The sequence below is a fragment of the Genypterus blacodes genome, unplaced genomic scaffold (genome assembly GCF_046128005.1).
Source record: "Genypterus blacodes isolate CSIRO-AG114 ecotype Tasmania unplaced genomic scaffold, CSIRO-AGI_Gbla_v1 ptg000053l_1, whole genome shotgun sequence".
Lineage (NCBI taxonomy): Eukaryota > Metazoa > Chordata > Actinopteri > Ophidiiformes > Ophidiidae > Genypterus > Genypterus blacodes.
Genome location: NW_027466865.1, coordinates 2,945,763 through 2,971,847, shown reverse-complemented (window position 1 = coordinate 2,971,847; position 26,085 = coordinate 2,945,763). Strand labels below are relative to the sequence as shown.

Genomic DNA, 26,085 nt, shown 5'->3' with positions numbered 1-26,085 from the left:
CTGAGCACAAACCACATCACATCACAATGGAGAGCACATGAGACCAGTCAGGGAATTTCCAGCACCAAAATGGTAGAGAATAGTAACTCAACAAACTATTTCTGAATGAAATCACATTATGATATGCTATTTTTGTATACTTAGTTTGACTACCGCTGACATAAGTAGTGATTCCTATTTTTCATCAGATTAGAGCTGTAATTAAATAAATAAATGTTATCAATTAATTATTGATTAAATTGATTAATGTATCAATAATTCATGGGCACCGGCCCAGCGGCTTAAGTACTTCTAATGTTTTTACCCCCTAACTCAGAATTCATTATGCTCAAATAGTAAGCGTGTGTGTGTGTGTGTGTGTGTGTGTGTGTGTGTGTGTGTGTGAAAACCTTTACAGACTTGTGATTTTACTTCTGAGGTTACCAGAACAAGTTAGCATCGTTATTACATACAGAGAAATTTGTTCTTCCTTGTGATAGTTTATGATATTTTTAAAAGCTGCAATAAAAGTACAAAAAGCCACCTTTACTTTTATGTAGTAGCCTATTTAGCTTCTCATCTTAGTAGAAAGGTATATAGAGTAAAATACGCCTGCAGATTGTGTTGGAGTCATGTAAGGATCAGTATGCAGCAGATCCTTTGCGGTACTGGGCGGTGAGATTCTGTTGGTTCTGATTTTGATTCTTCCCAGTTTTCCCTAGAGTCGAATAAACACCAGCCTCTCTGCTCTCATTTGGATATGTATACCACAATGTATAGCCCATTGTGCTGTAATTATGGTTTGGGGTTTAGAAGGTTGGGGAGCGTTTGATACATTTTCATTGTATGTATATTTTTCAAGCTGAGGAGCAACAAAGTGAAAGTGAAGGAAATGTTGCAATTGAGAGTTTGGCACTGACACAAGCACAATCATGAGTCACTGCTCTCCAAAGGCAATCACGACTGTAACTGCTCCAGCCAAAGAGGATAACATCAGGCAGGGACAGGGCAACCAACTGCATCCCAAATGAGCTCACGTCCTTCAAATACCATCTCCCGGAACAGAGCGGGAATCATAATGACTGAATTTGGCTGTATGCTTGGCTGCTCAATGCACTGTATCAAATCGAAAGATCAAAATGACTCTGTACGTGTCTCCTTTGCCCTCTTCCACCAGGAAACTTTACTCCAGAGTTTGGGGATGGAGCTGAGTTTGTCTTCACATGGTTTGCTTGGATCAAGCTGCTGTTGGCAATCATCTCGCCCAACTGTGGCCGAGTAAGCTTTCCAGAACGAGATGGTAAATATGGCAGCATTTTGCCACCGGGAGGGAGATGAAGAGTTGATGTGGTTTCAAGGCACCATTTGCTTGTGGTGAGAATGGGAAGTAGAGGATCTGCAAGGACTCCGAGATAAGTGAGGCCATCGTAAAGATGAATGGACCATTTAAAAGCCCTGCGGACGGCCACACATCTCTCAGACTAAGGCGAAAAGTCACATCTTAAGTTTAGGTAGTGTGAATATGATTATTTCATCATAGTCCTGGAGGAAATAAAGAGCCCCTCTGCTGATTGGACCATCAACGCCACCTACAGACACCCACCGCGCAATCTCACACGCGTCTCCTTGTCACCAAGCAACTGTTGAGCTCTTGTCACATGGGTCTGGGCTTTCTTGTGGTTTCATCATAGGCCGTGATGGGAAACAGAACCACCACCGCATTAAAGGGGTAAAAGCTCCTATAAAATACATGCAGATCTACAAATAGAAAAAGTCCAGGAATGGGAGAAGGGTGGAGAGGAGGAGGAGGAGGAGGAGGACTCGCCCTCAACCAAGCCCTGCGCTCACAGGATACTGCACCACACCGACATGAGAAAAAAAACAAAAACAGCAGAGGATCATTGAAAGAGAGCTAATCACCCTGTTATTATATTTGGTGGGATTTGTGGCTAATGACTTCCACATTGTGACTTCAAATGCACTTGATGTTCTAAGTAAAGAGTAGAGAGAGAGAGAGAGAGAGAGAGAGAGAGAGAGAGAGAGAGAGAGAGAGAGAGAGGGACGGAGGGAGGGAGAGAGAGTGTACGGGCTGTAGTCATGTGATCACCAGAACACAAACAAACAAGCTCACAAACAAACGGTTTCTCTGAAATGCGTTGCCAGGTCACACAAGAGCACTTATTTGTTGTGTTTGCTACGAGGGAGGAAAAGCAGCGATAATTACAGCTGACTGCTTCCTCAAAGAGGGCTGACAGAAACAGCTTCCTTCCATCTTTATTACATGGTTTGAGCTCACGGGACAGCAAAACAGGCTTACTGTAATATCTGCATGGTAATGAAATAACTAATCTTACTTAAACAATGGGAACAAATGTATCTGGATCTTCTGATTATCATCCACAATGACAAAACCAGAACCACCATGTTGCAGGTTGAAGCCAGTTTTAGCTCCTTAAGTACAGGCCACACATACTTCACATTACTGTTAACTGTTTACAAATGCCTGCTGTGGAGGTTTAGATGTGTGAACAGATTTTTCCTGTATCCACTACTTACCTGTGTCTATTCATTCACAAAGTCTATGTAAAGTCTATCTATGTATAGTCTACATCATTTTGTCACAGTGAAGTGTCGTAGGCTTGAACAGCAATGTTAGCGTGACATTCAATTTCTGTATCTGGATAATGACTTTCTGATGTCAGGACTTCATTAACTCTATATGTGGATTCTGCCTGGGCTAAGACTGGATCTTAGTGGGTGGATCATTCCACCATTAAAAACCTGTGTTTCCTCCTCCTTGCTTTATCTATTTTAAAAATAGGAATTAACTTTTGGGATGTGGGTTGTCAGTATCTGCATAGCAGGTGCAGCAACCCAAAATAACTACTTCTGTTTCTTGAACCTTTTTTTTCTTTTTTTCTGGTGGTTCTGCAACCTTCATCTGGATCTACAATATCAATCACCTGTTCCTTATCCACAACACAAAATGGATTATGACAAGATAGCAATTCCCGCAAACAAAAACGAATGCAAACGAGACAAAATTCTTTTTTTAAGGGCCTATTTGAAAGAAAAGCTTTCTAACATAAAAGCAATTGCTACATGCACTTATGCCACCAAAAACTGGAGCTGTACTGAGAATCCATAAAAGGCTTTAGACACCTTCCAAAGTCCACAAACATTCAAAAACAGAGAAATCGACAGACGTTTGCAACAATGTGCACAACAAAAACTTCATTTTGCCGATTACTAAGTACTAAAAACCATATTTTCGCCAGTGAAGCAAAATCATATCATCGCTTTGCAGCATTTTGGAAATGAGCCATTAACAGAATAAGACACAAACTCCTCATAGCAACTTTGTGCTTGAAACAAATTGAAATAATCTATAAAAGGACTCAACACTAGACCAAAATCAACTTGTTAACGTGGAGATTTTGGCAGTTCCCCCCCAAGATGTGTCTTGGTCGCCATTTCTGCAGCGGGGCTCATTAACATGTGTAGTACTAACACGTCCAGGGCAGAGCCAAACCAGGCCAGATGTACTGTAGTAGGTTACAGAGTTCTTTTCTGGGGGGACACAGATGGCTGCAGCAGAAGTCTGGTTCTCCTTTTCGCCAACAGCATCCATTTCCACATCAAAACCACATCAGACTTCAGAGAACTGGAAGGGGACAGCTTCACATTTATCTTTATTTTCACATATACACTGCAAAAGAAAACACTTCTAGAAACAAGGCACATTCTCTTGAACAATGGGTGCGAACAGTGGCAGTTAATTAACTACTCCTCTCTTCCTCTTGTAAGCACTCTGAGGTTTGTGTTAAAACAGATTCACGCACGAGGGTCATGGAGAGTGCAAAAAGATGCAAAGGAGATGTTTACTGGCCTTCTTCTTGTTTTTGTCATAGGTTGTAACCTCTGATACCAAGCACAATCAACCCAGCACTCTTTCAGTCCCAAAATAGCCTCCATCACCACAGCTCTACCCCCACCTCCTCATTTCAGGACCACGGTGGCCACAGAGCCACAGGAGTCCTTGCCAGAGGGGCTGGATTGCACCTATAAAGCACGGCCCCATCTCGCTCTTGTTCAGCCCCTATTATTTAGCTCTGTAATGGAAAGAGGCTAATGTAACCCCTCTGCTGGAGCCAGTGGTGGTCAGAGTGGGCTGCCAGAAAAACCTCTCCATTTGAAGTTTCTTGTCACAAAATGGAAAGCATAAGAGGTTTGAGCCTGAAGCGGCTTTCTGGCCCGGAATTTTAGTCCCGTGAAAATAAAAATAGAAAGATAATTAGCAAATAAAAAGAAGGACTTCTAAAGTGTTCAATACCAGGACTAACACAGGTTCATTAATGGTTCCTGTAGCAGTAAAGGTTTTAATTTGATACACAAATTTGGGCTAGAAATTCCGTACTTTTCTGCTGTAATGAGAAAGAAACAAAGACTTCACACTGTATCAAGACAAGTATGTAATTGATATTGAAGTCAAATTACTGGTGATGATGATGGTATAAAAGAAATTATGAAAAATAAAAGAACAAAACATTACAGCCTCATTTAATATGTGCATGCAAGTAAGATATGATCCCAAAAAATTCTTATGTCTCTGATATTGAAACAATGTTAGTCAATACCAGAAAAGTACTGAATTTTGATGGCCGGCATTAAACATATAACATCCACCTTTGCGGTGCTTCCCACAGTGACTGCGATGACGTTTGGCAGCACAGATGGACTGAGGGTTTTGGCTCTGAGTGGACTGGGATGGAACGAGGCCGGACAGTTGAGAGTTTACTTTGGCAGGGAGTCTTCCAGTGACTGATAGTCTGCAGACTCTAGCAATGACGTAAAGGACATTCGGGGACTCGCTGAAGCCTCTGGGGATTAAAACCGCTGGCGAAATATCGACAGAGGGCTCGCCAGAAAACCTGACATGAGGGCGGACGGGGTGTCACGTTTAATTACCTCCCACTAACACCTCTGTGCGATTTCCTCCAGTCATACTCACCACCTGCCAAAAGAGATTAAAAGCGCCTCCACCTCTAATGTTGTCCTTGTCTCCTGTTGTTTCTCAGTCATTAACACACGCACACACATTGTGCCCACGCACCTCTAAGCTGACAGGGTTAAACAAACAACAAGGGAAAATCTCCTGCATACTCAACACCTGCCATTGAACCTGCTCTAAACCAGAACTGACACCAGAGTAAACAACCCCCGGAGAAAGCAAGACCCGAGCGAAGGGAAAGGGAGGGGGGACGAGATGGAGGGAGGGGGGTTCAATTAACTCATCAAGGATCAATATGTCCAAAATTGCACCAAATTAAATTAAACCAAAGGGCAAATTAGAGCAAAGAACACTGAGAGGATGTGAGAAATAGAGCGATGGCAGACTCAAATCCTTTAGCACTGTGGAAAAACACACTATTAATGGTCAAACTGCTGCATGCAAAGGAAACAAGTACAGGCAGTTTAATGTACACAAGTATGGACAACAACCATGTCAGATATGAGAAACAAAGAAAGAAAGAAAGAAAGAAAGAAAGAAAGAAAGACACTACTGTACAAAAAGTACAGTTCATGCGTAAATGTACTTAATTACTTTCCACTGTGAATAAGGCAGGAAGGGAAGCAGAGAGGCGACCACAGAATGAGTCAGGGTGGGACAAAGACGGTTTTTATGATCCTGCACATTGTTCAGACTGACTCTAATTATGTCCATCTTGTACATTGCACCAGTGGAGTAACACTTGTTGTACTTCACATTTCTTATGTTATGAGAGTGGACCAACAAAGTCCATGCTTGTAAAATGAACAGCAAACGCCGACACAATGCGTGCAACACCAACAGCCTGAGCTCGGAGCCAGAAACCCCATTCCAGGGGAGCTCTGTGGCGCAGCTGCGTGCTGGGCCCCTCTACCAGCAAACAAACAAAATATGTCTCCCTAATGGGTGTCTTCTGTAGAAATAGAAACACATTCCCATATGGGCTTGCGCGCCTTTGATAACAAAAAGATCTACAGCTTGTGAAACAAGACGTGATGGCTCACTGTTGCTAATAGCAAAGTGTGTCTTCCATGTGGGTGTTTTCCACTCGCTCTCTTCTTTTTTGTTTTCCCTGTAAACGGATGGTAAGATGATCTCTCAGTCAACTGGCGCTGTCAGATGCCCCGATAAATATATGCAGTGACAAAACACGCATTAATCTCCTCTCCTACCCACATCATTCCACTCCTCCCTCCTCATCACCCCCACGCTTCCCCCAACCGGCTTACAGTAAGAATGAAAGAGAGCAATTTTCATCAGTACAGCAGCCGCAGTATTTTAAGATGGATCTGATGTGGAAGGAAGAAAGGACAAACACTCTCTCTCTCTCTCTCTCTCTCTCTCTTGCTTGCTCTCTCACACACATATTAACACACACAAGCGTCTTTGTTCCATCAGTGGCAGGGCCAGTGTCATTGCGGTGGTGCCATTCTTACCCACTCCTCCATGGACTGTAGATTTTGCGTGTTTGATTTTGAGTGTTTGGGTGTTTACGTGTGTGTAGTTGTTTATCGTAATTCAATACTTATTTGTTAGAGACTGAGTAAGTATCAAAAACTGCATACATGGTATCTATGGTAAAGAGCCACAAAGAGCATTCATCTCTTGGAATTTAGTTTCCCTAAATTTGGACTTGGAACTAAGGACTTGCTCTAATGTAAAAACTAGTTGAAAATTTGTCCTGCCATGACTCGTTTTTTACTGTTTTGGCATCCCATAGTGAGACCAGTGGTCAACATGAGTGTATACAACTCATTTACCACAACAATACCGCTGTCACAATGAATAAAGTAAGGTAACAAGAGATAAAAGAGACTAAACATGGACTTGTGCCTTCCACAGTCACAGTGTCATGTGACAATGTGAGGCAGGTGAAACATACTAAAACACTAATGGCCGTGGTGTGTAGCGCGTGCGTGCGTCTGTCAACTAGATGACATCAAAGCGCAGCGTGGTAGCTGACTCGCTCCCCTCACAAGAAGGTGAAGCACGGACATACAGAGGCGTGTTGGCGCTAAACACACCTGTTTTCGATCGGCCTGTTTGTGCTCAGGTTAGCTGGCATCTGAAGAATGTAAATTATATGTGGTTTGGTTTGAGCTCTGTCAGTGCTGTTTCAGGGGATTGTGTGCAACCACTACTGACCCCCCCCTCACACACCCCCTATCTTCGACACACACAAACACGTGCACACCAACACACACTGACACCACCTCCTCCCTCTCAGAGATCCTGTGTGATTACAGGGTCCAGGGAAGAGGTCTTGTTCAGATAAATAAAGGTCTCAGGTCTAAGGGCGGGAGTCATGGTCTGACTAGCCTGACTGGTCAGAGAACAAAACAAAATAATAAAACATTGCACCAGATCAAAAGAGACAAAAGAGCACAATATTTAACTATCAGTGTTGTGATTTCAGTTATTCTGTTTTTTCTGTTTGTTCTTGTTTTCCTGACTTCCTCACTTTTCCTGCACTTTCAAGCGTTCGTCTCGGTCGTCATATGTTGTTTTGGTCTCACGGCACCTCTCACAGACTGTGAGAGTTGTGTACAGTGCTGGTTAAGCAAACAGGGCCATTCCAGTGAGAACCTGATCCTGGATGATTTTTCACTGCATTCACTGTCTTTTGTTGAAAGCATAGAGTTGTAGTGTGTTTGAGATTGGTGGAGTTCTGATGGCAAACAGGTGTATGAAGCAGTTTAAGGGACATTTCAGGAGAATCACAGAGTTCTCCTTTGAGGGAAAAGTGTCGGTCGAGGAACTTAAGCACTGATATGAGACTGAAGCTGTGTGGCCGTGACTCTGTTGACTTGCCAACACCCTTCTCCAAATAGGTGAGGGAAGATATCAACGTAAAAAGATCAAGGTGATATGACTCCATCTGGACATAGAAGAGCCACGCACTCACATACAGATGATCTTTACTCACATTAAACTATTCTCACCTGCCCATCAATGTGGGTGAGGTCTTCATAAAATGTCCCTAAACCTCTCGCAGGTCCCACCTCCTTTGCACTGTGTGTCAAGTAATTATGAAATCCAAATCATTTATAAGAAGTAAAAAACATGTCAGTAAGAATTTGAATAATAAAGAAAAATAGGAGCTTACACAAGAAGGAACAACCGAGAAGTGAAGCTTACAACAAGAAGGTATGACCGAGAAGGGAAGCTTACACAAGAAGGTATGAAGAACGAGAAGTGAAGCAGCGTCTGGTATCCTGGTAGATGTCTTCTTACTCATCACCCCTCTTTTGACGTTTTCTCATCACTTTGGATGTCACACTGATGGTTTTGGCTTTGTTTAGCAGCTGTGGCATTTTTTTTTTTGCCAATTATTGGGAATTATTCATCTGTGCCCCATCTCTTGAAATGCAGCACTGTTAACAGTTAAATGCTATTCTTACTTTGCTGATCTGATATGTCCATTTTGCATTCATACCACAGGAAACAGTCATTTGAATATGCTGCAGTTCGTTAACATTGGCGCTAATTAACGCAACAGAATTTCTATGAATGAGCTTTGTTTTGTGCCGGTGCTGACTTTGTACAGCACTGTGTAGTTTCACCAATGAGTTTTGCAGGAAAATTGCAGATTTTAATGTGAAAGCCTGTTTTTGCACCATGGCAGGAGCAGGTGTCAGCTGTTCCATTTTTAAAGAGTGACAATAACCTGTATGTAACTTCCCTGAGGTGCACACTCCTTGTCCAGCTTGAGTCCTGACTCGGTACATCTGCCAGTTTAATTTTGTTATTTCCTGCTGTGCTGAAGAGTTCCTGCCAGTGCACACATGTGGCTCAAACATTTAATATTGAAAATTAGGGCAAGTTAGCAGCATTTCAGTTTTGATCTATTTCAGGATTGTAATTATAAAAGTTTCTTTTTTTGCAGAATTTGTCAAGAAATTTGCACTAGAGTGAAAGTTTAGGTTCTCCTGAAATAAATAGATAGATCTTGTGTTTGATGGTGAGTGACATAAGCAGCTCAGTATAACAGTCTAAGCCCAATGATAAGTGGATCATATAAAGGATTAAATAAATGTTACGCTAAAATACACTGAAGGGACTCGTCACAGTTATGTAAACATACTATCATGTCGTCTTTCAAAGGAAAATGTTTAAATCTGGACATGGACTTGATCGCTTTGGTCACCACACACTTGCGTCTCGAATTAAAGGTCAAACATATGACAAAATATGATCTCTTTATTGTAATAAGATACTCCTTAAACATCACCATGAGAGGGTGTATCATTTTGTCTATGGATGAAGAAATCTTTTTGTTTGATGATGAAAAAAAAAGTTGTTGTCCAAAGAATAAAAGATGTCATGGCTTACAAAGAGCAGATTTTCCAGATTTTCACCTTGTGGCTTTCACACCAGCCATCTGGAAGAAGTCAACTTTGGGTTGTAAACATCTGCTCCACATTTTCATAATAACATAAGTACATTTTGCTAGATATAGAAAAAGGGGGGAATTTATTACATTAAGAAAGCAAAAAAACGTTTATTTATGACTCAACTGTTTGGAAATGAAATAATCCATTCTAAGTGATGCAATCTTGGCACTTTATGTAGTTCTGCTTTTTATGCTTTTGTTTGTCTTTTTGTGCTTTGAGCTGAGATACTATAGAAGATGCTCAATTTCTGTCTAATCTGCCTTTTGTCATTTATTCTCTTAGACTCTTAGAGTTGTTTCAAATAAGAAAAGATAAGATGTTGTGCTCTATTGAATCCAAGGCCAACTGTCACATTAGCCTGAGGATCCTGAGGAACTTTGAGGCCTGTTTTTGTAATTGTTCTCTTCCGAAATTGAACTATGTGGTTTCTTGAAATTGGGTATAACTTGATGAAATGGCTGCAAGAGGCTAAGAGCCATGTGCTGTGATCAAAATGTAACTAAAGAAGATCAACTATGGCATTCGCTCATCCTAGGGTTGACATCGGAGGGTTGTGTGTGTGTGTGTGTGTGTGTGTGTGTGTGTGTGTGGAGGGGGGGATTGGTCATGATTGAAAAGATGCAACAATGATTGATTGAACACTGAGGTTCAAGGAATCTGCAGCTTTTGCTTCTTGATCGTAATTCTACATTAACAGGCCCCATGTGTGGCGCGCAAACATGCTCCCATCTGCATCCAATGAATCTTTAGTGAGCTTGTTTTTGGAAAGAGCAGCAAATCACATCAAAAATGGCCCCAGTCTATTTGATTTGTCCATCTTTGTAAACTACAGATGGTGGCATGGGCACGATCCCTCCCTCCCTCCCTCCCTTCCTCCCTCCTTCCCTGCTTGGTTATTCAAGTTTTCTTACAATTCAAATCCATTTCTGTTGCATAGAAAAGCAAAACTAGCTGTGCAACTGCAAGTGCTTTACATTGATGCTGGCCATTTTCAAATGAATGCCGTGGAGTTTCCCATGTAGAATGTGTATTTTATAACAGCCAAGCAGTTAGTGGTTTTCACTGATTTTCACTGTTGCAAGTACACTTTCACTGTCTGTAATGCATTACCTAATAATACTAACTTCAGCAAAACATGCCTGCTATTGATTTTAACAGTGTATGAAGAATTTATCTATAGCGTAAGAAGTTCAGTAGTATACATGATTTAGAATCAATTGGATCACCAAAAACAGTGGTAGAGTCCTTTTAGTCTTACATCCAAAACTTGATGGGCTTAGAATAAAGTCTGTCCATGATCACAATAGTGCACATTCAACACAATTTAAGGTTGGCTACTCACTAAAATGTCTGCTCTTTTCCCTGTCTTTTAATTATACTCCCTGAATGACCCACTCTCAAAAGAAGTACAGTTCTTTCAAATCACAAAAGCTTGTCAGATAAAGCTCAACACAACAAACCTCTAACAACAGCACAACAGGCTGCTATAGAGGGGGACCCCAGAGTTCAATATTGAGACCCCTTTTAACCAGCCACGTCTCCAGTTCTTGATCTTGACTGTGAAAGTGATCCTTTTTCACTGTGGTTTGTGTGGCTTTGGGAAGAGCAGCAGTGCTGCGAACCAGATGGCTTTGGTAAAAGACAGGGGGCATCCCGTCGCCCTCCCTGAGATGGAGATCCATTACAGAGGATCCATTGAGGGCCAGCAGATTCTGTTTCATGGCATCGGCCGAGTGTGACCACCCCTCATTTGGCGATGGTCATGCGCTGGTGCCACGTAGGCTGCTACACACCTAAGGGAGCTGTATTCACCTCCAATGCAGGACAGACAACTAAATGAGGGCCTCCCGGCGACTTAGGTTTCATCCCTTTTCAGTCCCAGCCTCTTTCAAAAGTCTTCACAATGCAATGGGATAGCACTGACTCCTCTACTTGTAAGACAATGGTTGTTTGTGAAAATGATGGACTGAGATGTTCCTATGCACTCTAAAGTAAGCTCCATTATAGATCTGGACTGTTTGAGCTCAGTTAACTCAAAGGTTTCATTTAGCAGAGCAGGGTATCACCTGGGCTAATGGACCTTTATTAACATATTGTTTTAAACAAAGGCTACAACTTGAGCATTAAGACTTGGACTTGGAAGTCAGACTTACAAAAATTAGGTCTTGGCTGGAATGTTGCCTTTGACCGGCTAAAATTACACTTGGTTTGGATTAACTGCTTCCATTATGTCCATTATGTTTTGGTCATCATAAAGATTTGGCAAATTTCAGTTTCAAAAGTTTTAAGTCATATCTTCTCCTCAGACCTTCTGTTGTCCTATTTTCACGATTCGGGAAACAAAACTGTTGTAGTTGTATTTTGAATATTAAAACTGATGTCAAACAACAATGATAGAAAACAAAGTAGAAATTAAATTCTAACAAGAGCATGTGAACAGCAAATACTCAGTAGATTTTCTCTTCACTTTCTATTTTGGACTTGACTTGAGATTTGCGCTGTCAAATTGACTTGACTTGAATATTGACCCAACAAATTCTGTGTTTCTTAGGGCCACATTGTCAGCACTCTGTTCTGTGCTCTGTGATCCACTGCACATTTTGCTGTCATGGCTTCTTAGTTCTGCCCACTAACTGACTTTGTTCCTTTATTTGCTGTCCACTTAGCTATGTCTACTCCCTTTACTTGTCCAAATGTTTGCTCTGTCCACTTAGCCATGTCCACTTGCTTGGCCTTGTCAACTCAATCCAGCCTGTGGGCGTTTCCTGCATGGAGGAAAGGCGACAATTTGCCTCTTTGGCCACAAACTGGAGCAGCTGGACACAAACCAGACCCTGGTGCTCAGCAGTGAAATTACTCTCCATTTATTTAAAGTGGTTGCCATTACTCTACCGCACTACAGCGCAGAGCTCAGTGGCTCATGCCCAACTATAACTAGAGTATAAAAAGCACCAAGGTTCGCTGGACAGGTCATGTCTCACACAGTAGCAATTCAATATCCTCCTGTTATGTTCTTGGTTACGCTTCTCAAAACTTAGAATTGCAAGTGACACCACAAAAATACATGGTTGCTTTGAAATTCCGTCTGCGTGGAATTTTGCAAAACACCCCACCAATCACTGGCGCGATGTTTGGAACAAGTTACAAGTTTGAATCAAAGAAAGAATAACAGCTGATTTGCCTTAATCATACTAAGGCCAAGATCTTTATTAATAGTGTGTTTAAAATGAGAAATACAGAGATGAGAGGTCAGCATGGCTTTTGGGCTTGCACCAAAACAAATCAAACCAAAGGAAAAGAAATTCTTTTCTCATTGAAATCATACACTAGTAGATGAGCACTGGGATCGCAAAGCTTCATTTTCTATTATCGAGACAGTTTATTTAAATCCAACTCTTACGCAAAAAACAACTTTGTTTAGTGTTCTAATGGGTCTGCCACTTCCTCCCCTGGGCCCTGAAACATATCCATTCAAAGTTCACTTGCTGAGGATTAAATTGAGTTTTGATAAGAAAGCAATTGTTTGTCTGAGAGTTAATAGAATTCATAGAAGTACATAAGGATGTATGCTATTTCATTACTGTTCCCAGACTATTAGATTTAGCACCAGAATGTGTTCCAGCTGATGGAATCAGACTGCAGCAGAGAGCGCAAGCAAAGATGAGAGCAATGGGTCTCTATGCATACGCAAATGTTAAGGCAGAGAAAGAGGGACTGGTGTCCACTGAAAAGAAAGTGAGTGAATTAGTAGTGAGGTATTAATATTCACACTGGTATCAAAAATGATGATGATACATTGATGAGAGAGCTCCACACAAAGATGGTTGTGGAGAAATACATAAAGATGTAACATGGTTTCCCAGAGCAAGTCCAAAACCAACATGTCACAGCTCATTCAGAAAACAACAATGGCTGGTCCACTGACCTTTGAGAGGCAAAACCTCACAAACCGCAATTTCAGCCACATGAGTGTTGTTCTCCACCTAAACATTGTTTATCTTTTTCAAGCTTGACAGCCATGAACAACCTCCACGTGATCGAAAAGTCAGCCTCAGAGTGGCAGAGCGGGCAGCAACTTGACAGCTTAATTCCATGTTGTCTCGTTGGAGTGTGTGTTCATGGATCAAGGACCAGAATGACACGCTGGACCCTACGCTGCCTTGTTTGGGGACACCTCTCTTTCTCGCCGCGCCGTGCTTTACATACACATCACATCCGTCACGCCTTGTCACCTCTGGAGGGGAGGTTACACCTGCCGCCGTCTCCTTCACACATGCTAAAGCTGGGACTGGTCTGGTTGCTTTGCATGCTGGGTCACCCAACCAGCCACATGAGCAGGTGGTGATTTGCACAAGGTGCAGGCAAAACAAAAATGAAAGAGTTGCACTCGGCGGAAGTTTAAAAAGAGAAATGGAGAGAGCAGCAACAACACAGACAGAGGTGCTTTGATCAAACAAATGTAAGCCTTTGAACACGGCAGGATGAGAATCACAGTGGCATGATAATAACCATGATTGTGTTTATAATAACTAGGTCTGTTTCTCCGTCTTAGTGGTTGGTGGTTTTCTGGGCGGTCCGATCCGCTGGCATGGAAGAACAAGGGCGTTACCCACCACTTGACCTTTGCAGGGCACCACCCAGAGGTCAACAGGAAGTAAATGGTCGGCAGCCACACACATATTTTCCTTCTTCTTCTGTTGCAAACTGATCCAGATTCAACTACAGCCAAGTGAATGAGGGAATTCTTCAAAACTTTCACAAGTCAAGACATGCTGAGCATCATAAGTGTAGCGATGTGTAGAAAAGAAAAATGCTTTTGCTTCTCAGTCTTTCTCCTCTCTGTCTGGCTTCTCAATGCAGGTAACTCAGCTATCAAAGGCCAAACAGCGAGTGCAGGCTCGTGTTACAGCCACTGAACAATCAGACAGCGCTGGATTGAATATATCATTTTCTCACATATCTCAGCTTTCATCCTCCATAAAGCTCCATAAAGTCATTGACGGTTCTTTTCAGCAAACAGGTTCCGATACGAGACTGGACACTTAGTGTCCCGTGCTTATTGACTAAGACAATGTTCACCATTGAGTCTAAAGATAAAGATATTTTTTCTCAGAAGTTGCGGAATTCATCAGATGGGTAAAATATATTACATTTTTTAAATTGCATATTCCTTTCTAGTTACCCCCTAGTGGCCAAAATCGATTATTGTGCGTGAGACATAGGCAAGTGGCTCATCCTGCTAGAAAGAAAATAAAAAACTGTGTATTAAGCCTTTTAAAAATAGTGTTTAGAACACACTGATGGGCCGTGACAGTTGTTGTTTGAGTGGTTTCTATGAGTTTTGATACTTTATTTCTGCCATGAAAGCTGGTCTCTCAACTGATGTGAGTAGCACAATACTAGCAACGTTTACCAAGCCACACTACAAAGTGTTGGTGGTCATTGGTTGAACATGACCTTTTGTGGCATTCATCTACAAACTTATGAGGGTTTCATCCCAGCATGCAAAAAAGAGGAGTCAGACTGACTGGGTTTACTGTGTAAACAATCAACACATTCTAGATACAGCTCACATGTTTAGGGTTTAGATGAATCCATTGATCAACATTGTCTTTACTCAGATTAGACGGACATGAAAAGCATCCGTAACCCTCTTTTTCATTGCTACCTTACTGATATTCAGCTATAGTGCCTCAGCAGTTAAAGGGAGAAGAGCAATAAACAATGATCTGCTGTTACCGTTGTTTATGCAGGCACCTCAAATAGAGACTGAAACTTGATGAACTAACCATTTACGCAACTAGTTGTAGATTTGGGGGAAATGGCTCTGCTAAACATAAAGTGGTGAAGCAGCAACAAGGATTCTCCCAGGAGAAGTAATCCTCTGTAATATGCACATAAATGACAAAGAACAGAATTTACATCTAGCTATTGAGTTCTCTAGTTATAAAGACTCTCTGTGCACCTTTAAGAAAATGATTGGATGTTAACAGAGATAGCACACAAGCTTTTATACCTTCAGATTGAGGACATTGTGAGGTCAGTGTTTGTTATGTTCATGGTAAAAGCAGAGAGTATTTCATAGGGGAAAACAAACACACACACACACACACACACACACACACACACACACACACAGAAGTACACACACACACAGAAGTACACGAGTCCACCACAGTGGTTTGTCTGAACTATGTCAGCTGCACAGAAGCTCATCAGGGGGAGGGAGGGGAGGTTTCCATCTCCATCCCTGAGCCGGAAAAGCAGGCTGGACCACAGGGCCCACATCTGAGACCCAGACCCCATGTATGAACCTTCTTCCCATAATGCCCACTGACACTGCCCACACTGAGCACAGAGGCTTTACCCACACACCCTAAGCCCTTATGTTAAACTCTTTAGGAGGCCGCTGTCTTTCCTCTAACCCCAGCTCCGTCACCATCACCTCTGCCAACACAAGCTCACGTTTCTTCAAACGGCTGAAGACGGTCTGTTATTATCTCCTGAGTGAGTCTCTCTCTCTCTCTCTCTCTCTCTCTCTCTCTCTCTCTCTCTCTCTCTCTCTCTCTCTCTCTCTCTCGCTCGCTCTCTCTCTCTCTCTCTCACTCACACACACACACACACACACACACACACACACACACACATAAATACACAAAGATCCTTCTGTCTGAAGGGTTACAAAGGTCGATGGAGCCCAGTCATAACCTACACTCTTACTGTATGGACAACAGGCTTTACAAGACCAGAGGGGGGAGTTAGTCCAGACAGATACGGGTGTGTGTGGGTGTGAGAGTCTGGGACAGGGTAAAGGCAGACAAGTTTGTGTGTGTGTGTGTGTGTGTGTGTGTGTGTGTGTGTGTGTGTGTGTGTGTGTGTGTGTGTTGCGATTGACTGCGGGGCTTTCCTGGAATTAGATTAGATTTGATGAAAGAAATCATCGGTAGAATTGAAACAGTAAAGTTAATACAGGAAAAATAACATCATACCAGCAAACGTCTTACAGTTTACAACATTTTGTTTGAAAATCAATAAATTTCAATTAAGAGAGATTATGTGTTGTTGTTGCTGTTGTTGTGCTGATATATTACTGTATATGATATTGATGCTAGCCAGTTGTTGGAGTCGTATGGGGGTATGGAGTTGTAAACTGTTGTTTTCCGGGTAACGTCTCTCAAAAGGTTAGGCAGGTTGAGGGGACTTGGGCATGTCTACAGCCGCCTTGCATTTGAACTCTACTCACACATAGACACACACGTCAGTATGTAGACGATAAATACTCACAAAAATGCAGAAAACACATCAATCCTGACTAATGGAGGAATTAGGTGAAACCCTAGAAGTGAATACACACCAACAGGAAGTATTGTTTGAAAAGCTGGCAGCCTTTCAACCAGGTGTGTGTACAGGCACACACAGAAAAAACTCTCTGTCTGTTAATCTAAACATCTGACAATAGCACAACCCACCCACTGTAGGTCGCTATCAATCACGCATCAACTAAGTGAACGCAACAGCTGCACAACTGGTGCCAACAACCAAAACACAATCCAACATTCTGTCTGAGCTACTGCACTGTAGTTCACACATAGTTTGCAATCGTCTCCTCTCACCTGCTGTACCTGAGTGAACAGACATGAAGCAGGAGAGTAATTGGGTTGCCACATGCAACACACTGTTGCCAGGTTCTGTAGCAGGTCATTTGCATGCGTCAAGCTACAAAGAGGAGCAATCACAAGATGCAAGTCATTCGTCTATTCATCTGCGTAATTGCTGTCTGCTCTTCTTCAAGGGACGACCGACATGTCAGTGTTGAATGAGCACAAAAAGCTGAGGATCTCCGCTCGGGCCTGGAAATAATCGAGCCGCGTCACCTGCGGCAAGTTAGTTTGATAAGGAACCTGGCTGCATACAAACCAGGCTTTGCTAATCATCCAGCTGTGAACCTGCATGTTATTTCATGCATTTTTAGTTAAGCAGAGATTTGGCAAAGACTACTGATGAAAAGAAACCCCACAAGGCACCTCTCACTGCCTATCAGCCTCAAATGGTTGAATGCATTTAACCTGATGTTTTCTTCACCGGGCTTCATTTCTGACAGCTCTGACACAATGAGAGTGAATTTCTTATTGCGAAAATGTCACCGCCTCCACCACGCCTCCACTCAACACACGCAACCTGTTCTGTTTTTTCCTTTAAGGTGAAAAATCGTACACAGGTGGAAAGTGCAATGTTGTTGTTCTTCTCTTATTTTGTCGCTTGCTGCTATACATGACTGTTAAAGGTGGAATTAGATACACTGGCTTGTTATAGATTGGTACCAAGACTCTAGGTGCAGTATGAGCAGTTGTCATACAGGTGAATGAAGCATTGATTGGATGCTGGCGGTTTGTGCGGTTGGGCTGCTCGGTCCAAGGTGTAGAATAATCTGTATATGTGTGGGTCAAGTGTATGAGGGATCTCGTCGCTGCATTAGGAGGCCATTCAAGACTCCCTGTCTGAACAAATAATAGTCATAACAACAAGTAATTGAAATGGGTCTGACAGGCGGGCCAGTATGTGGCACAACAAAATGGACCCTATTCTGGGACGCTGACCAACATCCTCTGATTACGTCAGTGTGTGAGACTCAGCGTGATGTTAGCAAAATGATACAATGGCATAATTCCTTAGGATGCAGAACTGTCAGGCAGTGAGTTCTGTTTCCGTCTTGTGTGAATGATTTGGCTGTAGGGGTGTAGATGTCTCTTGGTCTATTTACCATATTCTTCAAAGTGCTTGAACTGTACTTGAATGTGTGCGCAGAACCACAATGTTCTTATTCTCAACTGTAATTCCTATTTTAGCTCTGAACTTTTGCCATGAAAGCGCCTACTGTTAGTAGTCTTGAAACAGTTCAAGCATTATCTCCGAGTTACCTCCCTGCAACAGCAATACATCCCCATCAGCTACATAAACAATAGAAGTACGTAGATGTATGCGCATCCATCTGCACCCAACTGTGCCCCAGAAACGAGGTCACCAATCACCAAGACCAGGAACATGAAGAACACAGTCATTCCCCTCTGACTGACCAGTTCTGGCTTGTTCTTGACATCAACACCAACAGTTTCACTACCGGCATACAGTGCAACTCAATTACGCCTCGTCTTGACAGTTCTGACAGGATTCAGCTTCTACTTGTGTGTACATTTGTGTTCTGGTCAAAGACGCTGCCAAGTGAACAAATGGCAGGCCGGAGTCAGACAAAACAGCATGTGGGAGTCTGGACGGGGCTTCTTTATAAAGCCTCTCAGCTCAGGTGCAGCACTGGAAGATAAATTATATGCATTATGGAGAGTCTGTGGTTAACACTTGTGCTATACTGGGAATGTGAAGTATGATGTGTGGCAGAGGACAACGTTTTCATATTTTTAGGTTGCATAAAGGCACTTGGCTTCTGCATACCAATCATCACCACAGCTACCAACAACACATTCTACCCTTCACTGCTACAAATGCAACTCTGTGTATGTGCGTACACTGGATGTGTGTGCATACAGCTGAATTTGTGCAGGATTATGCTTTAGTGCAGGATCAAGCAGGATGTGACCTGATATGATGCTAGTCACATAAAACCACAACTAATAGCGTGAAGAGCCCCATCAGTGGCGCTCTGCCCGTGTAACTGTTTCAAGAGCTCCGTCACAGACACAAAAACAAATGGCTTTACCTTTTCACATCACCTGGATACTTAGAGTTGTTCACATGTGCAAAATGCAACCAGAAGGTGCAAAAACATGAGGAGATATTGAGGTAACAAATGAAGTACAAGCAATCTATTACATTATCAACCTGTTATAGATGTTCTGCTTCTGACAAGATCCTTTTTTTTCAGGAATTGTAGAAACCCTTAAAGTACATTTATCATGATATTCATGTGCCAAAGCAATGATGTAGCATTTCAGTTTGGGTTAAGATCCAGCCTATTGTCCCATTGAGATCAGATCAAATTTTAGTAACTCTACCATACAGATTTGTATAGTTGATACTTTACACTTGGTATTCCCGGACCTACATCATCCGCTTCCCCTGACGTTTACAATTTCCTACATTTCCCAAAATGCCTTTCACCAGCCTCCAGTAGTTGTGGGTGTTAACAGAAACGTGTCAACGTCTACTTTATGTGTAGGTGGAGAAAGCTTTAATTGCAATAACTTCCAAGAACAGAAGAGTGTTTGTGGGTGAAGACAATGATCTTACTCAAAACACACCATGCTGTGGCTACGTTGCATTCTTGGCTGTGGAGGATAAACCACTGGTGGAGAAAGGAACTACCTCTGCCTCTTCTTCAGTTAATTTCTCCCTACTGGATTTCTCATCATCATCAGCTGATCTGGAAAGACGCCCTCGGCCTTTGATTATGACAAAACTGAGGCCAAAAAATCTGATGTTTACCACTCACATTCCAGTTAGATGACCAGTTTTCTGCTTCAACTCTGCGGTGCCTTCATATATAACGCCAGTCATGTGTGGAATTAAGTAAAACATACCACCAAACTGCAAAATGGCAGAAAGGTAAATGTGGCTGTAATCAAGACAGATTTAATTGAAATTCAAATATATTAAGGGAATCTACTTACAACTAAGGACTCACTTTTAACATTATTGTTTTATTGTACAGTGCATATGGCCCAGACTTCAACTAAACATAAACTTGCCCTTTTCTCCCCAGTGTTATGAGGGGGAATACCATTGCTTTAAATACTTTGTTAATACATAGGTACACATGGGAGTACTTACGCACTAGCCCAGATGGTGGACCCTCTAATTTGAAATCCAAGGGTATAATTAAGAGACAAAAAAATTAAAAAGGAAAGCAGGAGGATTTGCTGCTTCGACATGAAAAGCAGCACAAATTACAGCAAGGAGAAGTTTGGTTTGTGTGGTCATCATTATTAGATATTCACATTAAACGAAATACTCTTTGGGAGGACAGCTTCGAATGGGGATCCGGTTCTTTGAAGTTCTGCAGATAGACCAAGCATGCATTTGTGTGTTTTTTAAGCCTGAATTTGATGTCAACTTAAATGGCTGATATCAAATAACTGGGCCGAGGGCTTCAAGTTCATTCCTGGGTGGAAATGAATGTCTGTCTGGTTCAATTAAAGCTACAATAACCCGTGAAATCCCCTAAAATGCATAAACAGCGGTGACGTTGAACTGGGTAATAAACTTGAATACATTACTCTTAAGCAAAATACACTCGGTACAAGTACTGTTATCGTTTGGTGCAAGCTATGAGGGCAGATCAGGTCAATACACAAGGAGAAGAAGCGCATGATGTGCGTAAAAGCCGCTGGGTTTGCTTGGATAGGAACCTCGGCCGGTTTCCACAGCGGGGAAACGACGCTGCAACCATAAGAACTGTACAACGAGATCCTATCCAAACCGACATCTTCCTCAATGACACAGCCGGGATCACCATGTTTGGCAAGATCCCACGCCATGCAGGGATCCCGGGACGCCTGAGCACACTTTGGGATTCGGGCAAAACAGGCGGGCAACTGGATCGGTGAAACCGTGTGATCGCCGCTGTGTCACACGTTACCTCACCGCCCTGTGTTTCAAACTCAACAAATAACAACAAACCCGCTCCTCTTTCTGTGCTGGCAGCTACCGTAACCCTCGTAATTACAGACTTCATGCGCTTTGGGAAGCACTGCTTTATTATTCCCACTGCCAGGCGGTGAACTATGAATGAAGTAGCGCGACTCCCGCCTGCTGTTCTACTCGATCCAGAAGGAAAACATCGCTATTACATTTAAGTAACAATCGCACGCGTGTTCACAGTCCATCTGGCGCGCTTAGGAGTTATACATGCCTTTTATCACTGAAGCATTCCTATAATATTCCCTAGAATAGTTGGGGTTTGGGAGTTGTGGTGTTTAGGACACCGTTTGTTAAGAGTGTGTATAGTGCGCAAAAGAGGAACAACGCAGACCTGTAATCGAATACATCCACATGACAAAAGGCGCAAAGATCGTGTGCAGAAAAGTTTGTCTTACCGGTGTCGAAATGACTTAAAGCCGCTGAAGAGACGAAGCCAGTGAGGAGAAGAACAGCTGGAACTGTCCAGGAATGCATCGTGTTGTTAAAGAGTCTTCACCCGGGTCTCAGGTGGACGGGAGTGGACCTGGGGGTGGACGGATGCGCGGACCTGGCTGGATGTCTCTCTCTCTGTCGGTCTCTCTGTCTGACTGCTTGGGGTTTGTGCAGGAGTCGGTTTTTAAAAAAAAGTCCCTGTGAACTTTGAGGCAGGCAGGTCCCGCTACTACTACTACACACTGACACACTGAGACGGGACCAGATAGTAGAAAGCAGGGATCCTATTTCCAAGCCATGTGACAGGAAATAGGAGCAACAGATTCAACCTGCAGCAGCAGAGAGAGAGAGAGAGAGAGAGAGAGAGAGAGAGAGAGAGAGAGAAAGGGGGAGGAGGATGGAGTCAGTGCGACACAACTGAACTCGCTGCTGGATCCTCTGCAAACACTGGACCTGGAGTTTGTCCCCCCCTCATTAAAAGCATGTCAACAAAGAACAAATAGAGAAAGAAATGATAATGTTTACATTTATGTGGGTTGTCCTGGTGAAATTTCTGTGGCCCTTTAATCATAAAATGTAGATGAATGTTTGGCATCTGGGGGAATTATTCTACTTTCTTTCCTGTTGTGAAACTTGCAGCCACTGAATAATAACTTTATTTTCTCTTACTTTTTGAGAAAATCTACAAAACAGAAGTTTCAGCATTGTGAGCTTTACACGAGAAAAGGCTGCAGAAACCAATTTAAAAAACAAAAAACCTCTCTGGTGTTTTGTTTTCAGCAGTTTATCTCCACACTTCCCCAGTCCATCTCTACAATTTCCATAAAGATCATATTTGTACATTTCTAGGATTTCTGGCTGTCCAATCTGATGGTTTACTTCCCCTTACATGTTCTTCCAAAATTAAACGCAATCAGATCTGAATATTAAATCAAGATGTGCACAGATATTGGTGGCTTTTCTCTTCCACAGGACAGGAGCAGGTGCAGAGGGTGTGTAAAGCTTATTCACAGTGCGTCTGACCACTGACCATTCTAACTGGCAGTGAAACCTGAGTGTAAAACAGCGCCCTCTGGTGTTACTGCAAGCATCATGATCACTGATGTCCAAGCAAAAGAGCAGTCAGGCACCTAAAAATAGAAAATCCAGCATGATCTCACCAGTCTTGAAGGAAATAAGCCTAACATTTACTTTGCCAAGCCCGAGTTGAGATGAGGTGCACTGGGAAAGTCATCTAGCGTGACGTGTGCCCTTTACAGAAATGTAACTGTGGCCTAAAGACAGTGGCTAGTGGAGAAAAAACCTCTGAATACAGCAAAACACTGGGACATCTTTTTTAAGAAAGGCAATTATTATAATATAATCACACTAAGACTTTACCACAGCTATAACTGAAATGTACAACATATGACCGATTGGAGATTATGGACAAAATGTGTAGAGGGTGACATAACCCCTCATTAGCCAAAGAATAAAGGCAAAGAAGATGGAAAAGCAACGAAAGAAGGAAAGCAAAATGAAGGGAAAACATAAAGATAATGGTTATATATGTTATTCCATGAGCTTCTCTGGATGAATGTAAAATCGGAATGTACAGTAACTAATAACAACCATTTTGCAGATGATGATAACGAGTCAAATCTGCAATAATTCCCTGTGAAATGAAAGAAAAAGTAGATCATTGTTTATAAAGTGCTGTCCTCTATATGAGCCATAAGTGTCAATGTAATATATTTTTCATTACAGCTGTGAGTAGAGAGGCGACTATGATCAATTGTGGTGCTTGTACACTGTTATTAAACGTCTTATATTTATCATTTTGTATTGTGTATTATAGTGCTAGATTGTGGAGCGTTGTATTGTATTATCACTGTACCAAGATTAATTGAAACTACTGTGTGTCAATATGGAAATTAACATGATGTCCGGCATTGCGTCTCACCTTAATTTGTCACAGTAACGTTGTCTTTGTCTTCTTTGTCTCTGTGTGTGTGTGTGTGTGTTTGTGTGTGTGTGTGTGTGTGTGTGTGTGTGTGTGTGTGATCACATTGGACTTGCCTATACATGCAGCTTCGTCACATTCCATGTGGTCTGCTGGAGTTACTGTTATTCTGTTCTTTGTGTCTTTGTGTCCTCTACAGATAAAAACAATGTACTTCCATCACATATTCTTTTTTTTTTTCCTTTGACCTTTTTCTAATAAGAGTAAGAACAGAGGAACCAGAAACACAGACACAGGTAGAAACAACGACATACATTTACTCAAGTACTCTCATTCTCTCACTCATTGTCTGACAGCCTTTGAGTGAGCGAACTACATGTAGTACCTGCTCCAGATGGAAGAAGAGTAGTTGCTTGTTTTGTTCTGACCTTTACGTCCAAATGCACCTCGTGTGGGCAGATGAAGAGGACAGCCTGACAAGGGCCCTGTGCCGGAAACAGCAGTGAGCTAATGTACCAGTGGGCTATGATAACATCTGCCAGAGTGTATCTAAAATGCCACACTGTGCCCTGTGTGTGTGTGTGCGTGTGTGTGTGGGGTAATGGGTAGCCTGATGCCTGAGTCTGTTCTGCCCTGTTCAGATCTGAGGCAGGAGGTCACGATGGAATATCAAATATTGTAGAAAAAGCATTTGGCATCAAGACCCAACAGTGGGAAGTTATGCATATCTGAATATGAAATAAGCTCCGATGATTTTGAATTCAAGAATTTAAGAGCCAAGACTGTGTAATGTCCTTGTTCTGTGTTGGATAAACATAAAGAGTCTGTCCTACAATGCCACAATTCTCTCATCTGTGGTTGAAATTATTCCTCCTTTGGTTCTTAGAGTACAAAGAGGTGGAAAGAAACTATGTACTAAGTACTGCCAAGTACTATACTCAAGTACAATACAGACTGTAGAGTATGTGTGACAGAGTATTTTCATTTGAGATTTTGCAACCAGCAGGGATCAATTTTTTCTTTTTTCTTTCTTTCTTTCTTTCTTTCTTTCTTTCTTTCTTTCTTACTGATGAAAGGAAGCATCGTCTTTCACAAAGAGTTTCATTCACTTCAGTCACGTAAACACATATTTCCCGCCAAGACATGTTTTCTTGTACTGGAATGCAGAACATTTACATATAATTGAATATTTCCCATTGTGGTATTCCTACTTTTGCTCGTGCAAATGATTTAAACATTTCTTTCACTATTGCAAAAAGATCACGTTGCCATGTTACAGATGTCGGAGGCATTCTTGTCCAAATTTTTCAATCAGCCATTTCCCTTTACTTCAGAAAAGCACAAAGTTGATAGCGTGTTCCTGATGATTCGATTTGCACATTTCCTGTTCAGTAATTTTGCCATGCAAGAGCAGAAATATTGGTATTGGACTGAAAAGAAGCAGAAGAAGCATCATCATCGGCAGCATGATAACACAGAGAGTCATGATTCTTTCCCGTAACAAACAGCACAAAGTCACAGCTCCAATGATTCTCACTCTGCCAAAACAATCTCTGCTTTCACTTTATTCATTACAGTGATTAAAAACAAGACACACAAAGACACACACTGTCAAACACACACACGCACACACACGCTTGGTCCTGTCTATGACTCCCATGGTGGGGACGCGGTGAGTCAATCCAATTACTCAACCGGAGCACATGGTTGTTGTCTGAAGTGTGTCCCAACCAGCCGATGTGCCCCCCCAACACACACACACACACACACACAGTGTATATGATCCACATCATTAGTGGTTGCACACCCAACAGAAGACACATTATGGTGTCAGCGTCTGACCCTAGCTCATCTGAAGTGGGATCCCCTTGACAAATGACTGCCTCTGGCCCTGTCTGTCCCATTAACGACCCCCCCAGCCCCCAAACCTCCAGCCCCTGTGCCGCACCCGTTCAGGCCACTGAGCTCAGCCGTGTTCAAAGCCCAGATAAAAGCCCACATTTACATCTCGCCACCTGCATGTAACCGGCAGCCACGCCACCGCCACCACAACTCCTCCTCCTCCTCTCCGCTCTGCTGACACACACGGCCGTCATCCATCTCACACTCGGTCTCCCTGGTCTTTAATTAGGCTCAGGTGGGTGACACCTCCCCCTCCCCCGAGATGTTTATCCTAACATTGCTCAACTCCTTTAAAGGAAAAGTTCAGAGCTTTTACACGCAGTTTGCATCACGCGTTGGAATCCCACATCACATAATATCTAAACTCAGTACAGATAAATATTCACTGTATGTTTGATTGGATTTCTAGCATAGATTTAGGTGATTTCTGGCTTAGAATAGGTTAATAAAACCTGATTAAAAGCACATTTTGTTTGTTGGTTGTCAATCCTGTGAGCCTTCTATTTCTGAAATGTTTATTATGAATTTTGAAGGAAATCTAGATTTGTTTCACCGCCTCTCCATTGGTGTCACCAGATCCTCCATAATGTGCAAACTGATGGTTAAGGTTTTCTGTAACGGTGAAAACTTCTGTAACTTTTGTATGGAAAGGAGCATACATGGGTGTACTCACGTTATAAATGAAGCCTCTGGTTCGAGATGTTAAAAAGCTTTTATTTAAAGATCTAGATCAA

At 42.3% G+C, this 26,085-nt stretch overlaps 1 protein-coding gene across 2 annotated transcripts in view; it reads right to left on the bottom strand.

The window, feature by feature from the left end:
• The window catches only part of kremen1 (kringle containing transmembrane protein 1), a 60,205-nt gene extending 38,380 nt beyond the window's left edge, over nt 1–21,825 (bottom strand). For both annotated transcript variants that reach the window (XM_076150724.1, XM_076150725.1), the window contains exon 1: nt 21,471–21,825. In XM_076150724.1, the coding sequence (XP_076006839.1) occupies nt 21,471–21,549 (79 nt within the window). In that variant the 5' untranslated portion in view covers nt 21,550–21,825. The remainder of the gene's footprint in view (nt 1–21,470) is intronic.
• Nucleotides 21,826–26,085: the final 4,260 nt, after the last annotated feature.